General features: G+C 41.5%; 1 protein-coding gene across 1 annotated transcript in view; it reads right to left on the bottom strand.

The window, feature by feature from the left end:
• Positions 1-4,679: 4,679 nt before the first annotated feature.
• Positions 4,680-22,555, bottom strand: part of LOC308146053 (carbonic anhydrase-related protein 10) — a 345,012-nt gene continuing 327,136 nt past the window's right edge. The window contains exons 6-9 of the mRNA XM_080517694.1: positions 14,282-14,354; positions 10,109-10,263; positions 9,697-9,871; positions 4,680-5,946 (exon numbers count right to left, since the gene is read on the bottom strand). Of these exons, the coding sequence (XP_080373820.1) occupies positions 5,924-5,946; positions 9,697-9,871; positions 10,109-10,263; positions 14,282-14,354 (426 nt within the window). The 3' untranslated portion in view covers positions 4,680-5,923. The remainder of the gene's footprint in view (positions 5,947-9,696; positions 9,872-10,108; positions 10,264-14,281; positions 14,355-22,555) is intronic.

Below are 22,555 nucleotides of genomic sequence, written 5' to 3'. Positions count from 1 at the left end.
ATTGAGTATTTTCGAAAAGTTCCACCTTGGGAGCCATTTTCAAAATGTTTCAAAAAGGCTTAGAGCATCATTGTCAGACACCCAGAATGGAACAAAAGTTAAGCATTTTCACTTGATATCATTGACACGTCAAATTGACACAAAAAGAAAGAGGGCCTTTGTTGTCATGCCCTTTGAAGTCGTCACAGCTGGATTACATTTGGTTAGGATTAGAAAAGCAGCTTTTGTGTGAAACTATTTGACGATGGTTTTGAAAAGACAGTTAAAAAGATACAACAATAGTCATTTACTTGACGTATGCTTTTACTGGATTGGTGAAAGTCTGTGGTTTCATTCATGCAGTTTCCCTTTAAATGTGCTCTATATCAACTTTAAATGAATGCTTAGAATACTGTTTAATATTATTTCCACTAGATGGCACCGCTAAAGGTGGCCAGGCAACCAGTTCAGTGCAACACTCCACAGCCATCAGCTGGATAAAGCACTGGAAAGAATGGGTTATATTTTACAATACCTCTGGTTTGTTTGGTTACATCACAAATCACAAATCAACAGACTTATTGCCTTTTTAGATTTGACAAGAAGTGTAACCCTCTACAAAGCATTAAATACACCAATACTGAACATTTGAAAGGATGAGAAGGTTACAGCCGAGCTCAGTCAGTGAGTCAGTGTTCATCCCAAAGGTATTTGGTGGCGTGAGGTTAGGGCAAGTTCTGTCAAGATCTTTCACACCAGATTGGGACGAGAGCCAGACATCCAGATGTCAGGTCTGGGCTAACTGCTGTTCAAATCTGCTCTCAGTGTGTCTGGAAACATGAGTAATGTTCCAGTGATTCACCCTCCGTATTCTACTACAGTATTTTATACAAGAAATGGACTGAAGTCATCTCTTTTGGTTTGTTTTTGTCCTACAGTGTGACAGGACATGTTAACAGAAGATCAATTGATAACTTCAGTTAAGTGTTTTCCACTAATACATGGTGTCATATCAAAAGTGGAAGTCAGATTTCTAATTTTACACGTAAAAATGCTGGCAGGTCTCACTGAGAGTTCTACATTTCATTACAGGTTTAACTAACGAAACCAGGTTCTTCTTAACATTCTCATGTGCCACAAATGTAGGAATCAATCAACAGTCTTTGGAATAATTATCTGTCATCTGCCCAACAATCAATCTCCAACCAGCACTTTTGAACCACACTTTTAACTTCTTTTTTCCTTTTTCTTCAATTTAAGGACCTGGTTAAAAATAGTCACAACCTAAAGTGTTTTAAACTGCATTCTCACACAAATAGATTGTACACCCAATTTGTGGATGTTATTTGGGGGGAATCAAATGAGAAAACCAGCATGAGGGACATTTATGGACACATTTGTGTCAGTTGTGATAATATTTTGCTGCCCTGAGGCATCATTTTACTGAAGACATCTAAAAGCTTAAAATATCATGTTTGAAGCATTTACTGACACAGTGTACCGTGTATATGTCTGCTGTGTTCATGTCACCCGCAGACCATTTCAAACCTTCTCTAAACCCCCCCCCCCCACACACACACACAAAAAAACCCCCATTGATTCTGGTATGAGGGAACTGGAAGAGCTGAAATGTAAACTTGAGTCTGAGTCTCAAGGTTAATTGCCACACAGGCCTCCATACAGGTGTAGTGCACTTTCAGATAATGGCCACAACATATTTGAGTGCACCACAAATCAAATGCAGAATGGTGACAGCAGCTCATATCACAGTAAGTCATGCCAGGGATCGTTCACCCAAAAGAACACGAAGGAAACACAAAAATGCCTGCAGCTTTCAGTTTCCTCTGTAAGCCTATCAGTAAATAAATTGTCTCCAACACTCTGCAACACAACTGTGGTGGGGGTCTCTATTAATTCAGATGAATTCCTATTTCATGTATTGCTTTGTTGTGTGCTTGTATCAATATCCCAATATTCTGATACCCAATAATGAACTTGAGCTGGTCGACTGTGACTTCTGGTTCCTCCAGAGAGAAGAGCCGGTGAAGGATTCAGGATGTCAGGTTTTCCTTTCCACCATCTCCCCTGATACCCGCTAATGCAATCCGATGGCCTTTGACTGGTCGGGATAACCCCCAACCTCTGTGCATGGCTCAGAAGAGTCACTTCTACCATGTGAAGAATAGCAGGCTGTAATACAATCCCTCAAAGGCTAAAAGTAAGGACAGCAGCTTTTAGCCGTTGAGCGACGTGACCATGGTAGGTCAGGGTGGTTGGCGAAAGCACTACCAGAACCTACTGTGTTGCACGGTCCCACTGCAGAGAGTTTGTTCATAATGTAGGCTGGGTTGTGAACAGCTGCGTAATGATGCAGGTATGTGATGTCATCAGTACGACATCAGTGACGACATTAAACGTTGCGCGACCAGCACGGAACACAATTGTTGCGTTGTCGCTCAGGCATCCGAGTGAAACTGTGAGCCTTCATTCTCTGTGACACAGCTGGAAAAACATTCTCATTGTGAACAGCAGCGTGCTGCTACTGCTGAATCTCCTCCTCTCCTGTTATGAAGAGGAGCGGCTGCACCTCGTCAGCACACCAGGGCACTGTGTTGGGCCAATATTTCAATAAACCCATTTAACAAAGCTCCAGTGAGCAAAAAGCGGAGTATGTAAACAACAATGAGAGTGTTTATACGGCTGATATGACATTTAACGTCACTACCAATCAGCAGACAGCTGTGTCGTAGCTCCCCTTGTTCCAGTTCTGTAGTGCCAGGTACCTCAACAGAGGGTTGATGGAAAATGGTAACATTCGCTAACATCAAGAACTTTTGTCAGAGGAAACGCACTAATGTTGACTAAAATTTAACATTACAAAGAATCCAAATTACTGTCCTTGGCATACATTGCCACCCCCCACATATTAGCTAACATGCTAATATGTGGTTTAAAGACCAGCTAACATGTAGTGTGTGGATGAGCTGACATGCTAATGTGCACTGTGACATAATGCTAATGCTTTCAATTTTTTATAATGCTCCTCCTCGCAAGTTAGCTTCACAAATTAGCATATGAGATAAGACCAGATTCCAGGTCAGGGACACCTGGGGGGTAACCTGTGTGATTTTCAGGGAGATCAGGCAGCTCGTAGCCTAGCATGTTAGTTAGCATGTTAACAAAGTTTGTTCAATTGAGCTGATATTTGGTGGATTGCCTAATTGGGGGGGGGGGCAGAGTTATGAATCACCAGCTCATTAGCCGGGTCCAGTCCACTTTTGACCAAATATTTTTCAAAATAAAAGTGATTTTTGGTTCAAAATTGACATTTGATCAATATTTAAATATCGGTGATGGAAGTGTCTATATTGCACAAAACCAAACAATTACTACTGAAAATGCCTACAATCTCAACACAAAGCCAATTTTAATAAAAACTTCTCATGCAAAATATAGGAACATGTTTCTTATAGCTGTTGAATTCTGGGTGTTTTTACAAATTCACCCTGACAGCATGACTTTGAGACTAATGCCGGTTTGATAACTTTCATGGCAGCATCACGATATGTCGGCTTGGGTCTCAGTGTTGAGTTGTGTCACAGAATTTGTCAAAAAATGTATGTTTCTCTTGCCCCGTACAAATGTCTAGTTTCTCATACATTCACAAGTTGAAACCTTAAGAAAGGGCCTCGGACTAAGGTTTTCTGACTGTTTCAAGTTGTTGGGTCTTATTCAGTTGGTGAGTAAGTCAATTTTGGCTCCACTGTTCAGAGTCTATAGACTGAACAGAGTCCATTTGGATTTTCATTTTCTTCATATTTTACCCAGATGGCTTCTGAATTTTTGAATCAATAGTTCTTAAGTATTTGCTTCCACTTGGCAAAAGAAAAGTTTAAGACTTTAGTTAACAAACTTTGCGTTCCACTTGTGAAATCACCCACTACCACCATCACAACCTCAAACAATTTTGAATCCAAGATGTTCTGGGTTTTTTTCAATGTCATATCTCTTGAAAAATAGTGCATCCTACATTGACTCACAAAGCGTGTGGTAAAACATGATATTAGTAAGAGTGGGTGCACCAAATATACTTGATTAGCTTGCAGACTTGGGGATCACCAGTTCTTTAATTGTTCATTCTTTTATTTATCATTCAGAAAACCACAAATAACCTGCTGCTCCTTCTTCTGACAAAATAGATGCTAAAGGTATTTATGATGTGCACTCGTGGTACAAAGTGATAATGCGATGTTGGACAGATCAAGTCCAGTTGGTTAAGCAGTAGATAAAGGTCTATTAAGCTACTGGAGAGCTGTGAGAAGATGCATGACTGTTTTAGGTTATTTTGAAAAAAATCTCATATACAGTACTGATAAAAATGTATTTGTACCTGAGTCGCTCGAGTGGCTCACATCCACCATGTGGTGAAAAGAGGTATTACACAGTGGGATAAGTCAAATTTGGTTGCAGACTTTTGGAGATAAAGCTGCTGCAACATCATGACATATCTTTGTTTCATGATCATTTCAGATATACTTTTCAAAGTTACAGACTGAATGAAAATCTGAAACAAAAGATACAACCAAGTCAACATGGAAGATTGAGCAATTTTGGCTTTTTTGACACTGAGCAAACTATGATCACAAAATCACTCACAAATAATAAATAGAGCTAATGTAAGAGTTACCTCAGGACTGGTGGAGGGGGGACCTTCTTCAAAACCTTTTCTCCAAGCTGGTATTGTAAACCTCCTCTATTTAGTATGTTTTGCGAGTTTTCAATCAACAATATAATCAGGATTCTCTTCAATGAAATGTATGATCAATAGCATCTCCTGGCAATACAGCATTATTGAGCATGCCTCTAAGGCGGGATATTGACATTTCAACACATTTAATACGGAACGGTACAAAACAGGTACAAGTACAATAAGTCAGATCCACATAATAGTGAAGCATTTTCCAAAGTGAACTTTCCAGACACATTTATTGGGCTGATAACATTACTCAAACACAGTGTATGACCATTGTAAACAAGAAAACAGAAAAAAAGGCATCAGCTCAGACTGAGAACTGCTCCAGAATTCAAAGTGTGCCAAGCTTTTTAAAATTCTTAACTTCTTGTCTTTTTTAAAATCCTCTTAATATATCTTTTGAATTATGTAACTCATTACTTTTTCTTTACATATTCATTTTTCTGCAATATTGATAATTATAATATGTACAAATGAGACCAGGACACTGGTTGCTGCGAGGCTGTCAGAACTCCTGCAGGCGCTCGCGAGTCTCCCGTGACATGGCTGGAGTTTTGGAGAATGACAAGGTAAGGCTGTGCTCCCTCTGGCTTGGTTTTTGCTGATTGCATGCCCTGTTGGTGACGTTAATGGAAAGTCCAGGGGGTCTGGTGGACCACTTCATCCTGACTGGAGGGGTGGGGGTGGGCGTGGCAGGAGTGGGCAGTGACATTTGTAGTCCTTGGAAATTTTCCAGTGGTCACAACATCTTTTATATACAAAGGCTCTAAAGTCCCAACGTTGTCCTATTTGTTGGGAGTCTATCAAATAAATGCTTCCACATTGTTTTTTCTTTTAGGCATTGGTTTCCAAGTGTCTTGTTTTCGTCATTTTTCTCCGAAAAAAGCATTGGTATCAAAATGTGGGTATAGATATACTTGTACAGTGGGGGAGGGGAAAGGGCCTGTTAGCGTGTGTGATATTGAGGGTTCAAACTGTTTTTCGATGTATGAAAAGAAGAGTCTGTTTGCTCGCAAAGTTCCTTCATTCGCGCAATGTCCTGTGTCTTTATACAATGCCATGAAAGAATCTTGGATGAGATGCAGCCTCAAAACCTTTTTCCAAATCTTCTCCCTTTTCCTCTTCCTCCTCCTCTTCCTCACCCCCGCTCTCCGTTGCTGACAGTCGTCTCCCTCGCTCATCCAAGGGAAGCTACTTTAGCAACCACTCGTTCACTGGAAGAGAGAAACAAGACAGCAGTGAGAATACTGATTTATACTGGACTATATTTTTGTTTATATTAAGTTCAGTCGTTTCATGACATTCTCTTTTGCTGGCATGCAAATGTCCCTTATCACCTCGCCTACTCCCATTATTTCACTGAGCATAGAATTGAACAGGGTTATTCTGTGGATGTTGGGGGGGGGGGGGGGGGGGGTTGGCCTCACAACACTGTCGCAGATGATGAGGGACACTGCAGTATAATATTCATGTGGCAGTGTTGTTTGATAATGAATAGTCCAGTATCATCGATTAAAGGAATGAATTTATTGGAGCGTGCTAGTAGAAAAAAAACAAACAAAAAGTGTATTTTGAAATATATATGCAATATGTGATATAGTCTAACATGTGGACAGTCTATAGTTACATTTTTTACATTATAGCCTCCACAAATGGAATTACTTTACATACTAGAACTAAATCAGGATGCAGCCAGAGTGCGTAAGGTTAGAATTCCTAAACTTGGGCTGGCCATCCAGCCAGAGACCAACAGCCACAAAAATGAAGGTGGTATTGGAAAGAGCTACGTCATACAAACTGGACTCACAAACAAACTCCTTCCCTCAGACAGACAGGCAATGAAATAAAGCAAAATACATACATGATACATGGATACATATATGGAACTACAAAAGTTAGATAACAGTCGAAAGGTGTGGATTTGCAGCATCAACAGGAATAATTTCACCCTCATCCTGCACTCTCATGGTTTCAGTTCACATGATGAAAAACATGTAATTCTGCTGTTAATTTTCTCAAAATGGGAAAAGTAAGTCAAATGACTCTGAGCATTTTTTGTGAAAATTCCAAGAAATGACTAAATGAAAATATATTGGAAACATTTCTTCTGCACTTTGAAGATTATTTAATATTATTGAGAATGACAAAAGTAAAACGGTCTGCAAATGATCTGCCAAAAATCAAGAGGAGAAAGATAATTGGTACAACATCATCAACTCCCAACTATTACTACTGCAACAACACATCATCAGTAGGGTAAAACTAACCTGTGTCACGACGGTCTAAACCCAGCTCACGTCCCTATTAGTGTGGACCAGCAGTTAGCTTGATGTCGCTCAGTGGTTAAAATGCTCAGTACGTAGCTCCGAGCCGTATTAAATGCTACATGCTAAAACAGGGCTCACTCACCAGCGGTGCTACATGCTAAGCGTCAAGTATAACTGATACACTCAATAACAGGGAGCTGGAGAGTGGCGGCACACAGCGAGCTACAGTCTACAGTACGCTTAGTGTTGTTTGGTACTATGTACTGCACAATGCCTGCTGGCGACGCACAGCCTTCGTATAGAATTTGCATATGGAATATGAACTCGGCTTAATGGCATAAATACTTGTATTGGTACTTTGATGCTGCCTCCATCATGGTCCCTATGTTGGAAACCATTAGTTTGCCGTAACAGTTATTATTTTTTCTTTTGACTTCTGTTCAGTAGTTAAGATTAATGATATGAGACATCTTAATAATTTGTGGCATAAGGAACAGGTGAGCCCCAATCTTTCATATTTGGGCGACAACAAACATCTTCCAAATAATCATAATATTAGAGTTGAACCAATGATGATGGGATGAAAAATAGTTTGAGCATATTCGAATCATATATCATAGAATTATTTCAAATGACCAAATACAGGCATAGCGGTTAAATGTATTCATTGTCATTAAATGAACTGCACCCTCAGGGCATATGAGGACATAACAACATTGATGTCAATTAAATGAGTGAAATTAGCATTATTTACTGTGAAACATGTTTGAAATATCTGAAGTTCAATGAAGGGAGGTAGTTATATCTCTTATTTTTACCATTTATTAGCACATTTTATACCATATTCTGTTGTTGATGTTCTCAAGCTGGACTATTTCTTTGTTTTGTAGAAATGTGTAATAATCAGGGTCAGGCCTAGCAAACAGCGTAATTAGCTCCTACAGGTCCCTGATTTCACGTCGAGTAGCAGTGATCATCCCCTCGCTGGGGGAGGGGCAGTGAGTCTCGCTGCTTGACCTTACACAAATCACCAGGAGAGACATCACCCTCCTTTTAATGAGATGCCCCCCCCCCCCCCCCCCCCAATCTCCTCCCAGCCTTCCACTTCGCCTCCAAGGCCTTTAAATCTCCAAACAATTAAACAGGCAGGTCTGCTTTTGTATATTTGCAGGTGCCTGTCAGAGAGTCTCCAGAGAGAGTGTGTTTGTTTGACAATCAGGAGGGTCCGAGGCGAGCGGGCGCTGCTGCACAGAATACGAATTTCATCTCCTCAAGAGGGAACGGGTGGAGGAGGGGGGAACGGGTGGAGGAGGGGGGAACGGGTGGAGGAGGGGGGAACGCGCAACACAACAGAGAGAATGAGAGACGGAGCTACAGGGTGGAAAACAGTCACGGTTTGCGTCGGCCACAGTACAGTAAATCCCGCCATGAATAGCTGACGCCGGGCGCTACCTTCCGCTTTTAGCACGTTTTCTGCTTCAGGGGGGAAATTCAGCATTTTGTGCAGCCGTTGCTCAAATATATTGGCAGAAACAGTGGAGAGGAGATGACAAACGCAGCGCAGCAACACTTCCCCAGGTTGCGACGGGCTGTGACGAGCCAGTTTTCAGCCTCCCGCCTGCCAGAACTGTCAGTCAGGGCCAAACAGGAGCGGTGACGGTCCAGCCATCTGACTCCAGCAGTCACCTGCCTCTCTTTAGTACTTCAAATAGATACTCCACTTCCTCAGCATTCAGCTCCAATCGGCTGGCCACTGACATTCAGCATGAAGCAGATTGAATTTATTGACGAGGACAGATCAAACAAACACTCCACTGGTGTTTATATTTGATCTGAAAACTAATTACATAATCCTTAAATCTTTAACTTATACGAGAGCTGCCAAATATCAGGCACTATATTTTACACACGCATTCATGCATGCACCATTCTTGGGCTGAGGTGAAGAAACTTCTCTTCTAAAGACCCGAGGAGCTTAAACAACCACTATTATTACATTTCAATCAATGACTTCCATATGAAAGGTCCACCTTTTGCCTGAAACAGTTTGACATTGTCACAAACCAAACAGCAGGGAAATGTGTGGTAAATCTAGCAAGTCATCAGTTTTTAGTAGTGTGAAGACCTCTTTCTTTATAAAGAATCTATGTAATACATGATGCATATACTTATATTTATATCTATGAGTTATGTGTCTTGCATCTTGCGTCTGTCTACTTGTATTAGTCGGTCTACTCAAATATGTCTATGTGTCTATTAATGTCTATACGTCTACTCTTACTGTGCATGTTTCTATTCATACAGTCATAGAGCATAGAGTGTTTTTGTCTTACTTATGTTTCAGTGGGTCTATACTTGTATATTTCTGTTTTTTCAGACAATTGTTGACAAAGCCTGTCTTTTCCAAGGTAATATCATCAACGGGGACAGATTTGTCTCAAAGAGCTGTATAAAGTCAAGTCAAAGCCTTTATTGTTGTGTGAATCATTGGACACGTTTCCCTGGACAATGAAAGTCTTTGCAGCTCAGTTAATGGCTGAAACCACGATAACTCCGATATGAAACAATGGCTCCCTTTATGGGTTTGTTTGATGCAGATGACATATTTCACAGATTTCCCTAAAGTTGCATATAAATGACATGATTTGTTCTCAGTTGCATTTGAATGATGGAAACGAACACGGAGCAGTTTAGTACCTCGGTACTGAAGCTTCTGAGCCCTATTGTTGGGGCAGTCCTTGCCCTGCACGCTGAAGTTGATGTTGGTGCGGATGCAGCGGTTGTTTAATGGCTGGACCGGGCGGACGTTGTCGCTCATGCTCATGAAGATCTGAGACGGCTGGTTTTGGCTCAGCAGCCGCAGTGAGTGCATCTACATGAAAGCCAGAGAGACAGAGAGAGAGGCACGTTGGCAAAAACATAATGGAAATGAGAGCCAGGATGTTTGATCCACTGCATCATTTCCCAGGGAGGACAGTGTGGAGGATTACACCGAGGTGCAGTGAGGAGAGGCTTGAGTCCCTCGCTAGGAAGTTTGTCATGAGAGAAACTCTGGTTAGAAGTCTCCTGGCTGGGGTTTAATACTCTGTTGGTTCTGGCTGCGGCGCACCTGCATACGTGTGAGGTACACTGGCTTGTTCATCAGGATCCATGTGGCCGTCTCAAAGCACGGTGGGATAGTCATCGATCCGTCATATGTGATGAAACTGTTGGTCTCTGGGTAAATTTCCTCTATGTTCAGGCCGGTCAGGAGGTACGCATCATCTGCAGACACAAAAACAGAAAAGAGTTCCGCTCACTATCAAATGTCTGAGACCAGAACAATCAAATGTCACACAGAGGAAAGATGAAAATCATCACATATAATAGAAGCTTAAATTAAAAGAAAAATACATCAAAAGAAAAATACATATTAAGTTATGACAAGCAAAACTCAAAACAAATATGCAGACATAGAATGATATTTCACATTTTTCTCTCTTTTTAGACAGATTTCTTGCTGTTTTAGGATTTGGGCAAATTGCCTCGTATTCAGCACTCAGCCTTCGTCTCGCCGTTATCAATACAACTATGTCTGAAGTTTCTGGGGGAATATTTAGAGCGAGGACAACATCATTAAACAACACATGTTTTCAGACGTTGCTAATTACATTTTATAAAGTACTTAATAAGCGTAAATATATTCACCATATATTCTGAATACATGAAGGTGAACGCCCAGAATCAATAGCTGAAATGGTGCAAACCACGATCACAATATCTGTCAGTAGCTTTGCCAGGTTCAGAATAATAGCATCTAGTATCCAGTAGCAGCAAAAGTAATTGTAACCATGTATGTGGTTATGGAACTGTGTATACATTAATACTCAAGTGTGGTAATGTTGGTGGTGCATTACTATCTGGTTGCAAAAGTAAGTGACTGCTCCTGTGATTAAATGTAATTCAATTTGAGTAAATCAAAAGTTAAATCAGACTGGGTTGCAGTAGCGGCACAGCAAGGCAAAAACAAATAACATATATTCTTGTAGGTCTTTTACAAGCAGAGATAACTGGATTGTACTTGGTGTGGTTTTGCATTCAGTGTAAGACAAAGTGTCAGAGGACTATTACAATGGCGGACTTCCTTCCACTGTCATGGATGAGCAATACAAGCACACATCCTTGACATCTGAAGTGCTGTCACAGTTTTCAGCAGTTTCCAATAAATACAACTGTACACTCCAACCAAATGGCAGAGGCTGAAACACAAAATACACCAAGGGAGAAAACTCTGTCTCATAATGAGGAGTGGGTATAATAATAATGGTTGTAAGTTTATTGAATACATCCTCCTCCTCACTATTCATCAACAGACTCAGCTCATCTTTCATAACTAATTTTTCTCACTTCTTCTTTCTCATATCATTTACTGTGCTGTGAATGACAGGCTGTTGGTGTTGCAGCACAAAACCTCTTTCATGGAAACTGTCTCCACTGTCAGGATGCTAATTGGACAGACTGTGATTCTCTCTCTTCACACTCCGGTGTAACTTGTCATCCGATAGCCCTCCGTTGACGAATGGACTGTCTATTGTGATGAGGTCAACATGGTCACCAATGCAGCGCTAATGCTAATTAAACTGCATCACAATTAAGAAATATATAAGACTCTTGAGGCAGTATGTAAAATAAATATCACTAAATGCAAATATAATGAGCATGATGGGGCCTGTTGCAAATGTTTGATTATCTCGGTGTAGCGTGCAAACACTGATGAGCAGCTCTGCAATCGATACACGGCTGTGTGGTTTCAGTAAATCATAAATGCTTCACTCCGGATGCTGTGTGTACATCTCTGAGTTTGCAAGGGTGCACATATGTGCTGTTAAAAAAAGCATTCGCCTGGCAGTGTTATTGGCTGTGAGCACGAGATGCCTCAGGACTCATGCATGAGTGGGTGGTGTGTTTGTGTGTGTGTGTGTGTGTGTGTGAGATGTGTGTATGTGATGGAGTCCTGACAGCTGTCAGACTCCTCCAGCTGGACCCAGAGGAACCACCCCACCCGGCAGCCCACCTTCTGCCAGCAGCCGCTGGCTCTGCACGATGCCTGTGAGGCTCCTGGCCACAAGGGGTCAGTGTGTTTACCCGGCTGCTTAGCCCTTCCACTACTGCGAGATCTATTAATCCAATTATTTGTCTCTTTTTTCATGCTAGCCCAGGGCGATCTCTGTGCTGGCAGAGAGAAACCTCTGGAGAGGAGCTGTCGACTCGCGCCTCAACAGCAGCTACCAAGAGTTCCCATGCAGGCATCTCTTTCTTCCAAGGGTTCAGTCACCAATTTGAATCCAAACACTGTTGCTCAAAAGAATGCAGAAAAATTGTAATAGACTGAAATTTGACTGAAAAACAGCCAACTACTTGCTGATTCTCTAACCTGATCCAACTGTCATATCACAGCTTAGTAAAATACAACCAGGTCAGAGGGAGAGAAACAATAAAGTATAACTCAGTACTGCCGCGTTTTATATCAATATATTTTGCAGCACACTGAGATTTCAGGTGAATTCCTGAGGAGCTGGTAAATTCAGGCATATGATGAGGAAAAACTGAAGCAAGTGTGACATTTGTGGGACCCTGTAAATGCAAAGGTGAAAAAAAAAAGAATATACAAATGAAAAGAACAAAAAATATAGTTCTATTTATACCAGGGGTGTAATGGCATTGTAACGTCACCACAGAAACAAACCAGAACTGGAGACGATATCAAGCAAACACATGAACCACATCCAGTATTCATCCTGGATGCAGGAGTAAGAAAATAATCATTTGTGTCGAGAATAAGAGTACTGATATAAGTACTTATTAGATGCCAGAAAACCTAATTCGTACTCCGTATGTCAATGATAGGATAACACTATGCATCCTCCAACAGCCTTCCAGTCTCCAGTCCCCACCACGCAGTGTGGATCGACACCCTGCACTGTGTGTACTGCTGGCTGTGGGCCGCCACATGCTCCAGCTCGCTGTTAATCAGTCACTCACTCTTTAATCATGTTTCGCATGTCGCATTGCCGGTGTGTGAAACTTTGAAATTCCTTAGCATGTAGCATGTAGAATGGCTCGGAGTTACGTGCTGAGCAGTTAAACTAGTGACACTAAGTGCTAAGTCTACAATCTGCAATGGCAGCAGGAGTCCAGATCTCCAGCAAGGTGACAGATGTGAATAAGCAGTGTTTTTCAACGATACCCAGTGAGTCATGGAGGGATTCTACTCGTCCGTGCGTCGTGTCAAGAGTCGGAGTGATTTCCACCCATGCAGGTTGGGCTACCAAAAGAGTCCTGAGGTCTGGTCCGGGCGTTTCACCTCTTGATAATTCGTCAGAACATAATTTACTGTCTGTCTTACTTTTGTATTTCTCATTCAAATGAAAGAGTCTCCAAACTCCAGACATCACTTGTGTTCTATTGTACAGCTGTGGCTGCTGACACATGATGCCATGTAGAACTTGCCGGGAGTTTCTCAGGGTACAAGTACTCAGTACGTGCAGTATCAGACCAGATATCTGTGACTGGTATTCGTATGAGTGCATCCTTAAATAAAATGTAACAAGAAGACTTCTGTAATAAGCTCAGTAGCTTCTGCACCATAAAGTCAAGCATTGTGTTTTTGGTTGGCAGGCTAGAAGCTGCAGGTAAAGAAAGACGTGGGACTCTGATGTGAGCAGAGCCATTCAAATACACACAACTATCTTGTTGTAATAAAGCAAAGAAATGTCAACTTCTGGTATTGGTTGAAGAGTTGCTCTCTGGTGCTGGTGAAGTTGGACACTACTATCGTGAGGGATACAATTCAAACCTGCTGGCTGAATGTGTCCTTTAATTTTTTTCTTAATTCCAAGGCCAAGTCTGTATTTTCACATATTAAACGTCATTATTGTAACTCACCCCTAAATGGAAGCTTTGACTGCAGTATTCAAGAGAGGAAGATGTTTCTATGAAGACTCCTTCCTGCTTTTTAAGTCTGTTTGAACCATTCTGTTGCAGACGGATACTTTTAATCATCCTGTGCCACTGAATTCTGCTGCGCTGGCCAGCGCTGGTTAATAACAATATTTTTAGTGTTCCACCTCATTTCTGTCGGAAATTAAAGACAAGTTGCTGAAATGTTGGAGAAATTCAATTAAGACTGTGAATCTATCGCTTGCAATGATTTCACTGACGCAGACTGCGTCAGGGATCGCAAACACTTTTTTTTTGTAGCTTTACACTAATTTGCCAAGATTTTTTTCACAGAACTACTTACTTTTGTACGTTATTCTTGTGATGGTGTCTCTGTTCAACATCCGATTCAGGAAAGAGTTTGACGCCTCTGCAATCTGGATGGAAAAGAAAAAAAGAGAAGAAGGAGAAGGAGAAGGGGAAGGGGAAAGGTGGAGTTAGTCATAAATTGGGAGTCTCACTGGAACGAAGCTACATTTAATCTATTCAGGACACCACTCCTAAGAATAATGCCAGTGTATTTTTTAATCTATCACCTTTAATGCCCGTGAAATGTCAAAACCCACTGATGTATTTTGCGCAGTCAGATGCTCCCACTCTCTGTTCTACTGCTACTTTGCCTTCTGGAAAACAAAGACTCCTACTGTTTTCAAGAAAACCATTAAAACAACTCATAGACACACAGTGCTTTGATCCCCAAACACAATCCATCTCTTTAAATAGTAAATGCATTGTGTTTTCGTCCTGATGCGGCTTTATAACAGATCAAAACAAGTTTTGTTCTATCAGATATGAATGTGACGGTATGACATTCGACGACCCTGCAGTGTCGTACCGTCCTCTCTACCTTCAATGGGCCATGTGCGAGATTTGTTGTTTGAAGTGTTTGAAAATAAATTCATATTAAGTGATGAAGTCCTATTCCCCAGCAGGTGTAGCTCGTGTTCTGAACAAGTACAGCAATGAGTACCATGCTGAATAGTCTTGTAATACCACTTTAAACCACGAGAGGAAGCAGCACTAAACTAGTGCCTGTACCCTTGCACACTGTCAGTGTCCGACTTGCTTGCGCTTTAGAGAAAAGGTTCAGAAAAGTTATTTATCAGAAACCATCCAACAGCTGGAATCTTGTCTTTTTTTATTTTTTTTTAGCTGAACTCAGACCACAAAAGTTTACGGGATGCAAAATGCTAACATTTACTAGTAGCCCCACAATAAAGCAGAATTTCAAAAATCTTGAAGAACTATTTCCATTCAATGTATTGAAGCTTTAAAGGCCCCAGGATTCAAAAATACAATGTAGGGATGCTAAATTTTAACCTGAAGAGAACTGTGGGGTAAAAACAATGTTGTATAAAATTGCAAAACTAGTTTTCTGGTCTTGTTAGGCGACAGAGAAATGACTCACCGGAGTATCTCAACCAGCTACTCTCTGTGGTCGGCTTTGGTCAGACTTGGGCCCTGTCCACTCCAGCTAAAAGAAACTTTTTCTCCCATTATTCTTAGAAAGCTTCCTGTCAACATCTATGTCCATGCGACAGACACCAAAAACAGACATAGCACATACAAAATCGGAGAAATCAACAAATCTGACATATTGCTAGTGATGGCCAAAGCTTCATGAAACACTGTCTGTATTTTCTGAAGCGACTAGATGGCGCTGTCTGTTCAACAAATGTTTGAAAGCACACTTCATTACCAGTCTTTCAGACTCTATCTTCAAACCAAGACCACCGTGGAGTTAGAAAATAAAGAAAATGGTTCATGAAGCTTCACTGAAGCTTCATTTGGACATCACTACACATTGCCCTTTAAGCCAAATAGCATCAGAAGCTTCTGCAGCACAACCTGGAGCATGTCGTCTGCCATTGTTGATGTACGTGAAATCATGGAGAGGGCCACAAGGTTAGGGGGTTGAGAGGTGGGGCAATGACATCATCGTTTTCAGCAAATGTATGTCTTGTCCATCCACACGTCAAAGCTGAGGCGATGTTTTCAAATGTCTCCACATATGTGTTTACATGAAACAGCGTTGTTGTGTGGACAGGGCCTTAACATCTTAGGAACTACAACACATTTTTACAAACATACCCAACAGTGATGTCTATTGATATGCTTGTTCAGTATAATTTCACAAGTCTTTTAGTTTAGATACAGATACAAACTACATTTGGAAAATTATGAAACTAGAACAAACTAAAATTCTCCTTGTCCAGCCTCCAAATATTGAGTCACATTTCATACTGCTTTCCTAGTTATTCAAAGTGAGGCAAGCGTTGAGCATCTCAAGCTCACAAAGCTTGCTTGCTGATGGTTGGGGAAAGTGTCTTCCACTTCACATCCACCTCCACACCCTTCTGGGAGTCCTTTGTCCCTTCCTCTCCATTCAGTCCATCCCTCAATCATGCTCAGTGGACTTCACACCTCTAATTGTGGAGATGTCTTTGGGAAAAGTGATTAAAAAAAAGAGATGTGTTCCTCCTCCTCCACTCATCACTGTGACTGAAATGATCTAGTCTCTTGACCTTTTCCCTCTGCTGTCCAGGCTGGCGTTATGTCTTTAGCAGGTACTCATGCTCATCGCGAGATTATCTGGTCTCTGTCACACGTCTTTCCCTCGAAGAGCACCTGAGGGGATTCACTCCCTTTTTTTCCAGGAATTTTCTCACATTAGGTGTGAGAGAAGTACAGGCTCGGTACCATATGGCTGAGTGTCGACTCCACAAAAGATGATAACCAAACACATCACGAAGTCTCCGATATTTCTCACTGTTACATCAACGGACAATGAATCAGCGGGTGAAATAGCTTCGTATTGACTGTAAAACCACTGTGCCAGCATCTCTCTATTGTGAGCTTGTTTTCCACCCCATGGAGCCGCACTCACCCACTGCTGAGCCTCATGGCTTCACGCCTCGATCGGGGGCTCGTCCCGGCAATCTGAGTCACAACCATGAGATCGGAAATCTGACAAGGCTTTAGAAAGTGTGAGTCATGCAAAAGTGAGAGAAATGAGCTTCTGCTCTGAGAAAGATGTGGGTAATTACCACTTAACTGCTTCGTGCTACTACTGAAAAAGACTGACCTGCTGAAACACGGCAGAGACAGTGGGAGTGAAGAGTCATTTAGCAAAATAACATTTGGAGTTAAGGTCAAGGGTTGGATGAGCAGGTGCAAGGTGTTAGATCGAGATTTTTTTTTAATGTTCTACTTTTTGGAAAATCTTTTTTTCACATTCTATTTTCTCCATCACACACATTGTCCTTTGATGAGATTAATTAGATATTAAAAATTAGCAGTTTAGACAAACATTTTCAGTTTGAACTGGTTTGTTTTTGTAGACAGATTGGCGACCTGTCCAGATGTTTGGCGACCTGTCCAGATGGATCCCGCCCTCGCCCACAGTACGCTGTGCAGTATTTCTTGATGTATTATAATAAAGTACTGCATTTTAACATTTTTAGTGGGGATGCACCAGCACTGGGTATCGGGTAAAATATGGCATGGAGTACTCGTACTCTTAATCTAAAAATGATCCATGTTACAAACCGGTGAGTATTACATGATATAATGTGTCAGAAACTTCGCCCACAGGTGTGCAAGAGAGCAGGGATTTCTCCGGTTTGGAGATTATTTAATATTAATGACAATGAAAAGCATAAAGCAATTAAAATGAATTGTAGGAATTAGGTTTAATGGCATTTAAAAAGTACTCGTATTGGGTATCGGTAAGCAGCAAAAGCAGCGCTCCTCAATTACTCCCGTGCGTGCGGATTAGTTGTGATGCGTGATGATGCGTTATAAAACATGACAATATTCGCTCCCTGCAGCATCCTCCTCTCTGATCAACTCCATGGAATTTCTCTGAATGCTGAGCGATCTGGAGTGTGGAAACTGTTCAGTAGCTGTTGGTAGAATAATTGGGGGGTGTGGAGTCATATACTTTCAAACGCAGTTGCAGACCTGACTTGTTTTATGCCCTGAGTGAACACCCGCACCTCCACCAGATTCACCTGAGACGGTGATTCTCATTTCCTCTGGTGTGGTGCACTCTGGACACATCTGTCATAGCAAAATCCCCAACTGAATAGAACAAATTCTCCCCATTCGTCACATTCCTGACAGATTAATGAAAGTGACGATGTGCAACGGCGCACAGCAGCTCGCCATAGCACGCAGCTTTGCGCATTAGTTCGCAACACCAAAGAAAAATAATGCTGACGGTGTGTAATGCCTTGTGATGATCCGCCACCGTTTCCTGCTCTTACTTGTAACGCGTGACGTCTTGACCCTGAATCATATAACTCTGGTCAAACTCATGATGATCCACTTTGGTGATAACTGTGGTCTGCGTGCAGATCAAGCATGAGGCCGGTAGTTTAAAACTAAACTGTTCAGTCCAGTCAGAGTTCAACTGACGCTTTTCCTGCTCCACTTTTTCACGATGAAGGTCATGTTTCTTTTTTAAAATTTTGACTGGATGACGCGGTCATGAAATTGAAATCTGTGGGGGTGTACGTCCGAGCGGAGCACGCATTAATGTAATTACATCAGATGCGCTCAGGCTTTGACTACAGTGTGGGATGAGGATTAAAAAGGTAGAGGAGCGCATTTTTTTTACCCACATATTCAGCTTCATTTCACATTGATATGTAGGTCATGGGCCGCCGTGGGCCAGACAGGTGGCTGGGATCGCCTCCTAAATGTTCTCAAAGGTTCTCATTTGTCTTTGTATTTGTCCTTTAAAAAAGTGCTATCGGTTCCTCCCAAATAAAAATCCAACTTCACAGGAGATTTTTAAGATATCTACACCGGGCACCGATGCAGAGAAGTTCGGCTTCATGCTGGGGTCATTTCATCAGACGCCACACATCCCAACTACACTTGCAGAAGTCCACATCCCAAATCCAGCTGACGCCACCTTCCACACTCTCCTGCCGAGTGGAAGGAAGGGGAGGAAGAATGGAGGAGGAGGATGAAGAAGAGGAGGAGGGCTGACCTCGGTCACGGTTTCCTCAGTCGCTTCAAGACTGACGGATGGTCCCATTGACATTGGGGAGCTAATTAGCAGTTAGCAGCTGAACCTTTGGAGCCCTGCGTGTGCGAGGTGGTGAGGACGTCAGCTGCCTCTCTGATCTGCCTGCCGCTAATTTAAGATGGAGACTCTCTCATCCACAGTGAAGAGACAGCAAGGGGACTGACACCGATCCAAGCTGCACAATGCATGTGTACACCCGATAATTAGCTTTGTAATTGTTTGTGAAATCTTGACTTGGGCATTTACAAGATTTCAGGGTAAAATGAAAAGAGGGAGCAGGGGAGAGTAGATCAGGGAGCACCGCTCCAATTATACTGAAGGATCATTTAACCACTGATATGCTGTAAGCTTATACTGTATGTGGCCATTAAATACAAACACTGCAAATTAGCTTCTGTTGTGTCTCAAAGGTGCACGAGCCTTCCATATAAAGTGGAGTAAACAAGGCAGTTTTGTCACCATAATTACATCTATACTGTACATTATTTGTGCAGCCTCCATCTTCAAAACATTTAATAACAAGCTTGGGTCACTGATGTGACCTTTCTCTATTAGTTCATGTAGTTTAAAATGTGTTTAAAAATACAATTCGATATGTTACTACTTGGCATGCAAGTAGGCTTTTAAATGTTTTGCAACAGTAAATTGTTTGTGCAATGTGATTTGCCTGATTTCCCACTGCTTTTCATTCCACAAACGAGGAAAACTGCTTGAGTTATAATTGTGGCCGCTCCCTATTCAGTCTCGCCAATGTCATGTAAAAATACATCTTAAAAAGTTCATTTACCAAGACCTTTGTGGACACACCAAAAAGGAGGTGGGGTTTAGTAGTGATCTCACCTATTACTGGTTAGCACCAGGGTGACTGACATGAAATTAAACTAATGAGTGTTAATTGATGTCCAAGACTTTGGGCGCCGTTTAAATGACCCCTGGCTGATGAAGACGCCAAGCGCTGAGTCTCTGATTGTTGACTCTGTTACATCTCTGCTAATTTACTTGTTTGAAAGGAGAAATTTGGCTGAAAAGCGGCTGGTCAGGTTCAACTTTCTCCATCATGTGTGCAGGTTTGTTCATGTTTATAAATGTTATGCCCATATTTATTAATGACTGAAAATCAAGGAGCTTAAAAAGGGCCCACAGTTTATTTTGCAATTATTTTTTTGAGGTTACTTTCCAAGCATTCTCAAATACTTTGAAAGATGAATTGACGTGTTGTTTGAAAATGTGCCTGATAGACCTTTTTGTTTTTCCTAAACTCAGACTAACTGTCATTTCCAGTAAATCAGCCCCAAAACACATGAATCTTCTGAAAGGGACTAATAAAGCATCTGCTTGTATTGGTTTATAAGTCATTTTAATAAGTGCTCTCTGCTCACTGTTAAAAAACCCCAATAGTTTTCACAGCTGGGGTCCTCTCTCAATCTAAAAATTGATTGTTGTAATGTGGTTTATAAATGCTCTGTATTTGAATTAAGTTAACATTCGCTGAAATCGAATAATGATGAAGAGCCCCACCTCAAAAATGTACATTGACTACCACTCAATTCAATTCAGCCTTCAGATTAATAAAGTATATTTTAGTTTTAGTTGAATGGCTATGTTCCATCTGTACAAATATGTTGAGAGTTTGGCTGCTTGAATACACATCTAGGTGAGAAGTAATCAAACCTTTTTAGGACTGATGTCATAAGATTTTAGAAATATTTAAAGGAAATGAAAAAATGACAAACAGAGAAAAAGGGCCCTTGATTCTTTTGTTAATGGCTCTCGCACCACTGCCAACTGGCTGTGGCTGGGTTGGGAGAGTGGTCATCTCTCAATTGGAAGGCTGAAGGTTCAATTCTCCCACTGTCCACATTTCAAAGTGCCCATGACACTGAACCCCAAACTGCTCCCGGTGGATGGACTGAGTAGCTTCCATGGGAATGAATGGGTGAATGTCAGTAACCATGTAAAGCTTTAAATTGTTGAACAGTGGAAATATGTGCAACATTCCCTGACTGGCTACCCATATGTTCTATTGTAGGAACGATTTTAAGAAGCTTATATTGGAAAGAATTATATACCTTGTCTGCTGTTTTTTAAACCTGAAAAAATAATTAAATGAAGAAAAATGTTCCTGGATGTTTGTGACCATGTCAGCATTGCCATACTTGAACAAACCCTCGATTCACATTTAGTTGAGTTTAATTGAGTATGGTGAGAGAACTGAACAAGGTGTTGTATCCTGCTCCATTTTGCACGACATGTTCCAACAGTGTATTGCATATTGTAGCTATTGTGTCATGCTCAAGTACTGATTTAACCAGGTCAAGTCCCTTGAACTGCCACTGCAGCTGCAAGCTTCAATTCAGTGAATGAATTGAACCCTCCGTCCGGCACTACAATTAGTTTTCTGACGGAATGTTTGGAGCTTCAGGACTTGAAGATAAAGGCAATTAGCAGGCATTAGCCATGTGTGGTGATGGCAACACTTTCTTCTTGACTGGTGCCAAAACCAATTATGGAATCTTGCGTGACCTCACTGTACATGAGGGAGAACAACAACAACAACAACAACAACATGTTCAGCGACCCGGCATCACTACCAGACTTCCCAGGCAGTAGCGGCATCGCCCAGCCTGGAGAGTCTGTGGCCGAGGTGGAGACGGAGCAGTTGCCAGCCTTCTGTTCACACCAATATGGATGGGCTGGTAGAGCAGACGTCTCTCAATCAGAAGGTTGCAGGTTTGATTCCCATCTCTGCCTGCTTACATGCTGAAGTGTCCTTGGGCAAGACACTGAACCCCAAAACCGATGCAGAGTGAGAGTGAGAGGTTGGTGGTGGTCGGAGATGCTGATGGTGCAACATGGCCGCCTCACTTCAGTCAGTCTGCCCCAGGGCAGCTGTGATGACAGACGGAGTTTACCTCCATCCAGTATGGAGTGGATGATTAAGGCAATGTAAAGCGTCTTTGAGTGTCCAGAAAATGTTATGTGAAAGCCATTATTATTTGGACAGAGGTGCTGCTGGAACCCTACCAGATGTTCTGTCTCTATCTGCACCATCAGGCAAATCCATGTTCTTGAAGAATGTTGTCAAACCAGTTGACAACATGACAACAACTGTTTTTCATAGTTAATCTGTAATACAATTGTTATTAACTACCTGTGTTTGTATGTATTCATCTATTAACATACTGTATAAGTGCAAATATTAGGGGGGGTTCCATATTCTATAGGGGCGATCCATATTCCACTGCAGAATATGGACTCCAGGATCCATATTCTGCTTCACAATCTTACACCAAGACTGAGGTGAAGGGAGCTGAGTTGGGCCGAGTCATGCTCAAACTGTGTCATGGAAAAGCGCCATACAACATGTAACCAACATTTATCTCTCTCCTGTAGTCTGTGTTCTCTCTCTCTCTCTCTCTAGTTTTTCCCTTTTTAACTTTCTTTTAACTTTTATTTTTAGATATTTCAACCAATTGTTTCTCACTTTTTAAAAGACATTTATAGCAGTTTTACCCTTTTCAGTCTATTTTAGTCCTGTGA

This window comes from Blennius ocellaris (genome assembly GCF_963422515.1).
Source record: "Blennius ocellaris genome assembly, chromosome: 21".
NCBI classification, from domain to species: Eukaryota; Metazoa; Chordata; class Actinopteri; order Blenniiformes; family Blenniidae; genus Blennius; species Blennius ocellaris.
The sequence above is the reverse complement of the archived record's forward strand: the minus strand, read 5'-3'. Positions and strand labels throughout refer to the sequence as shown.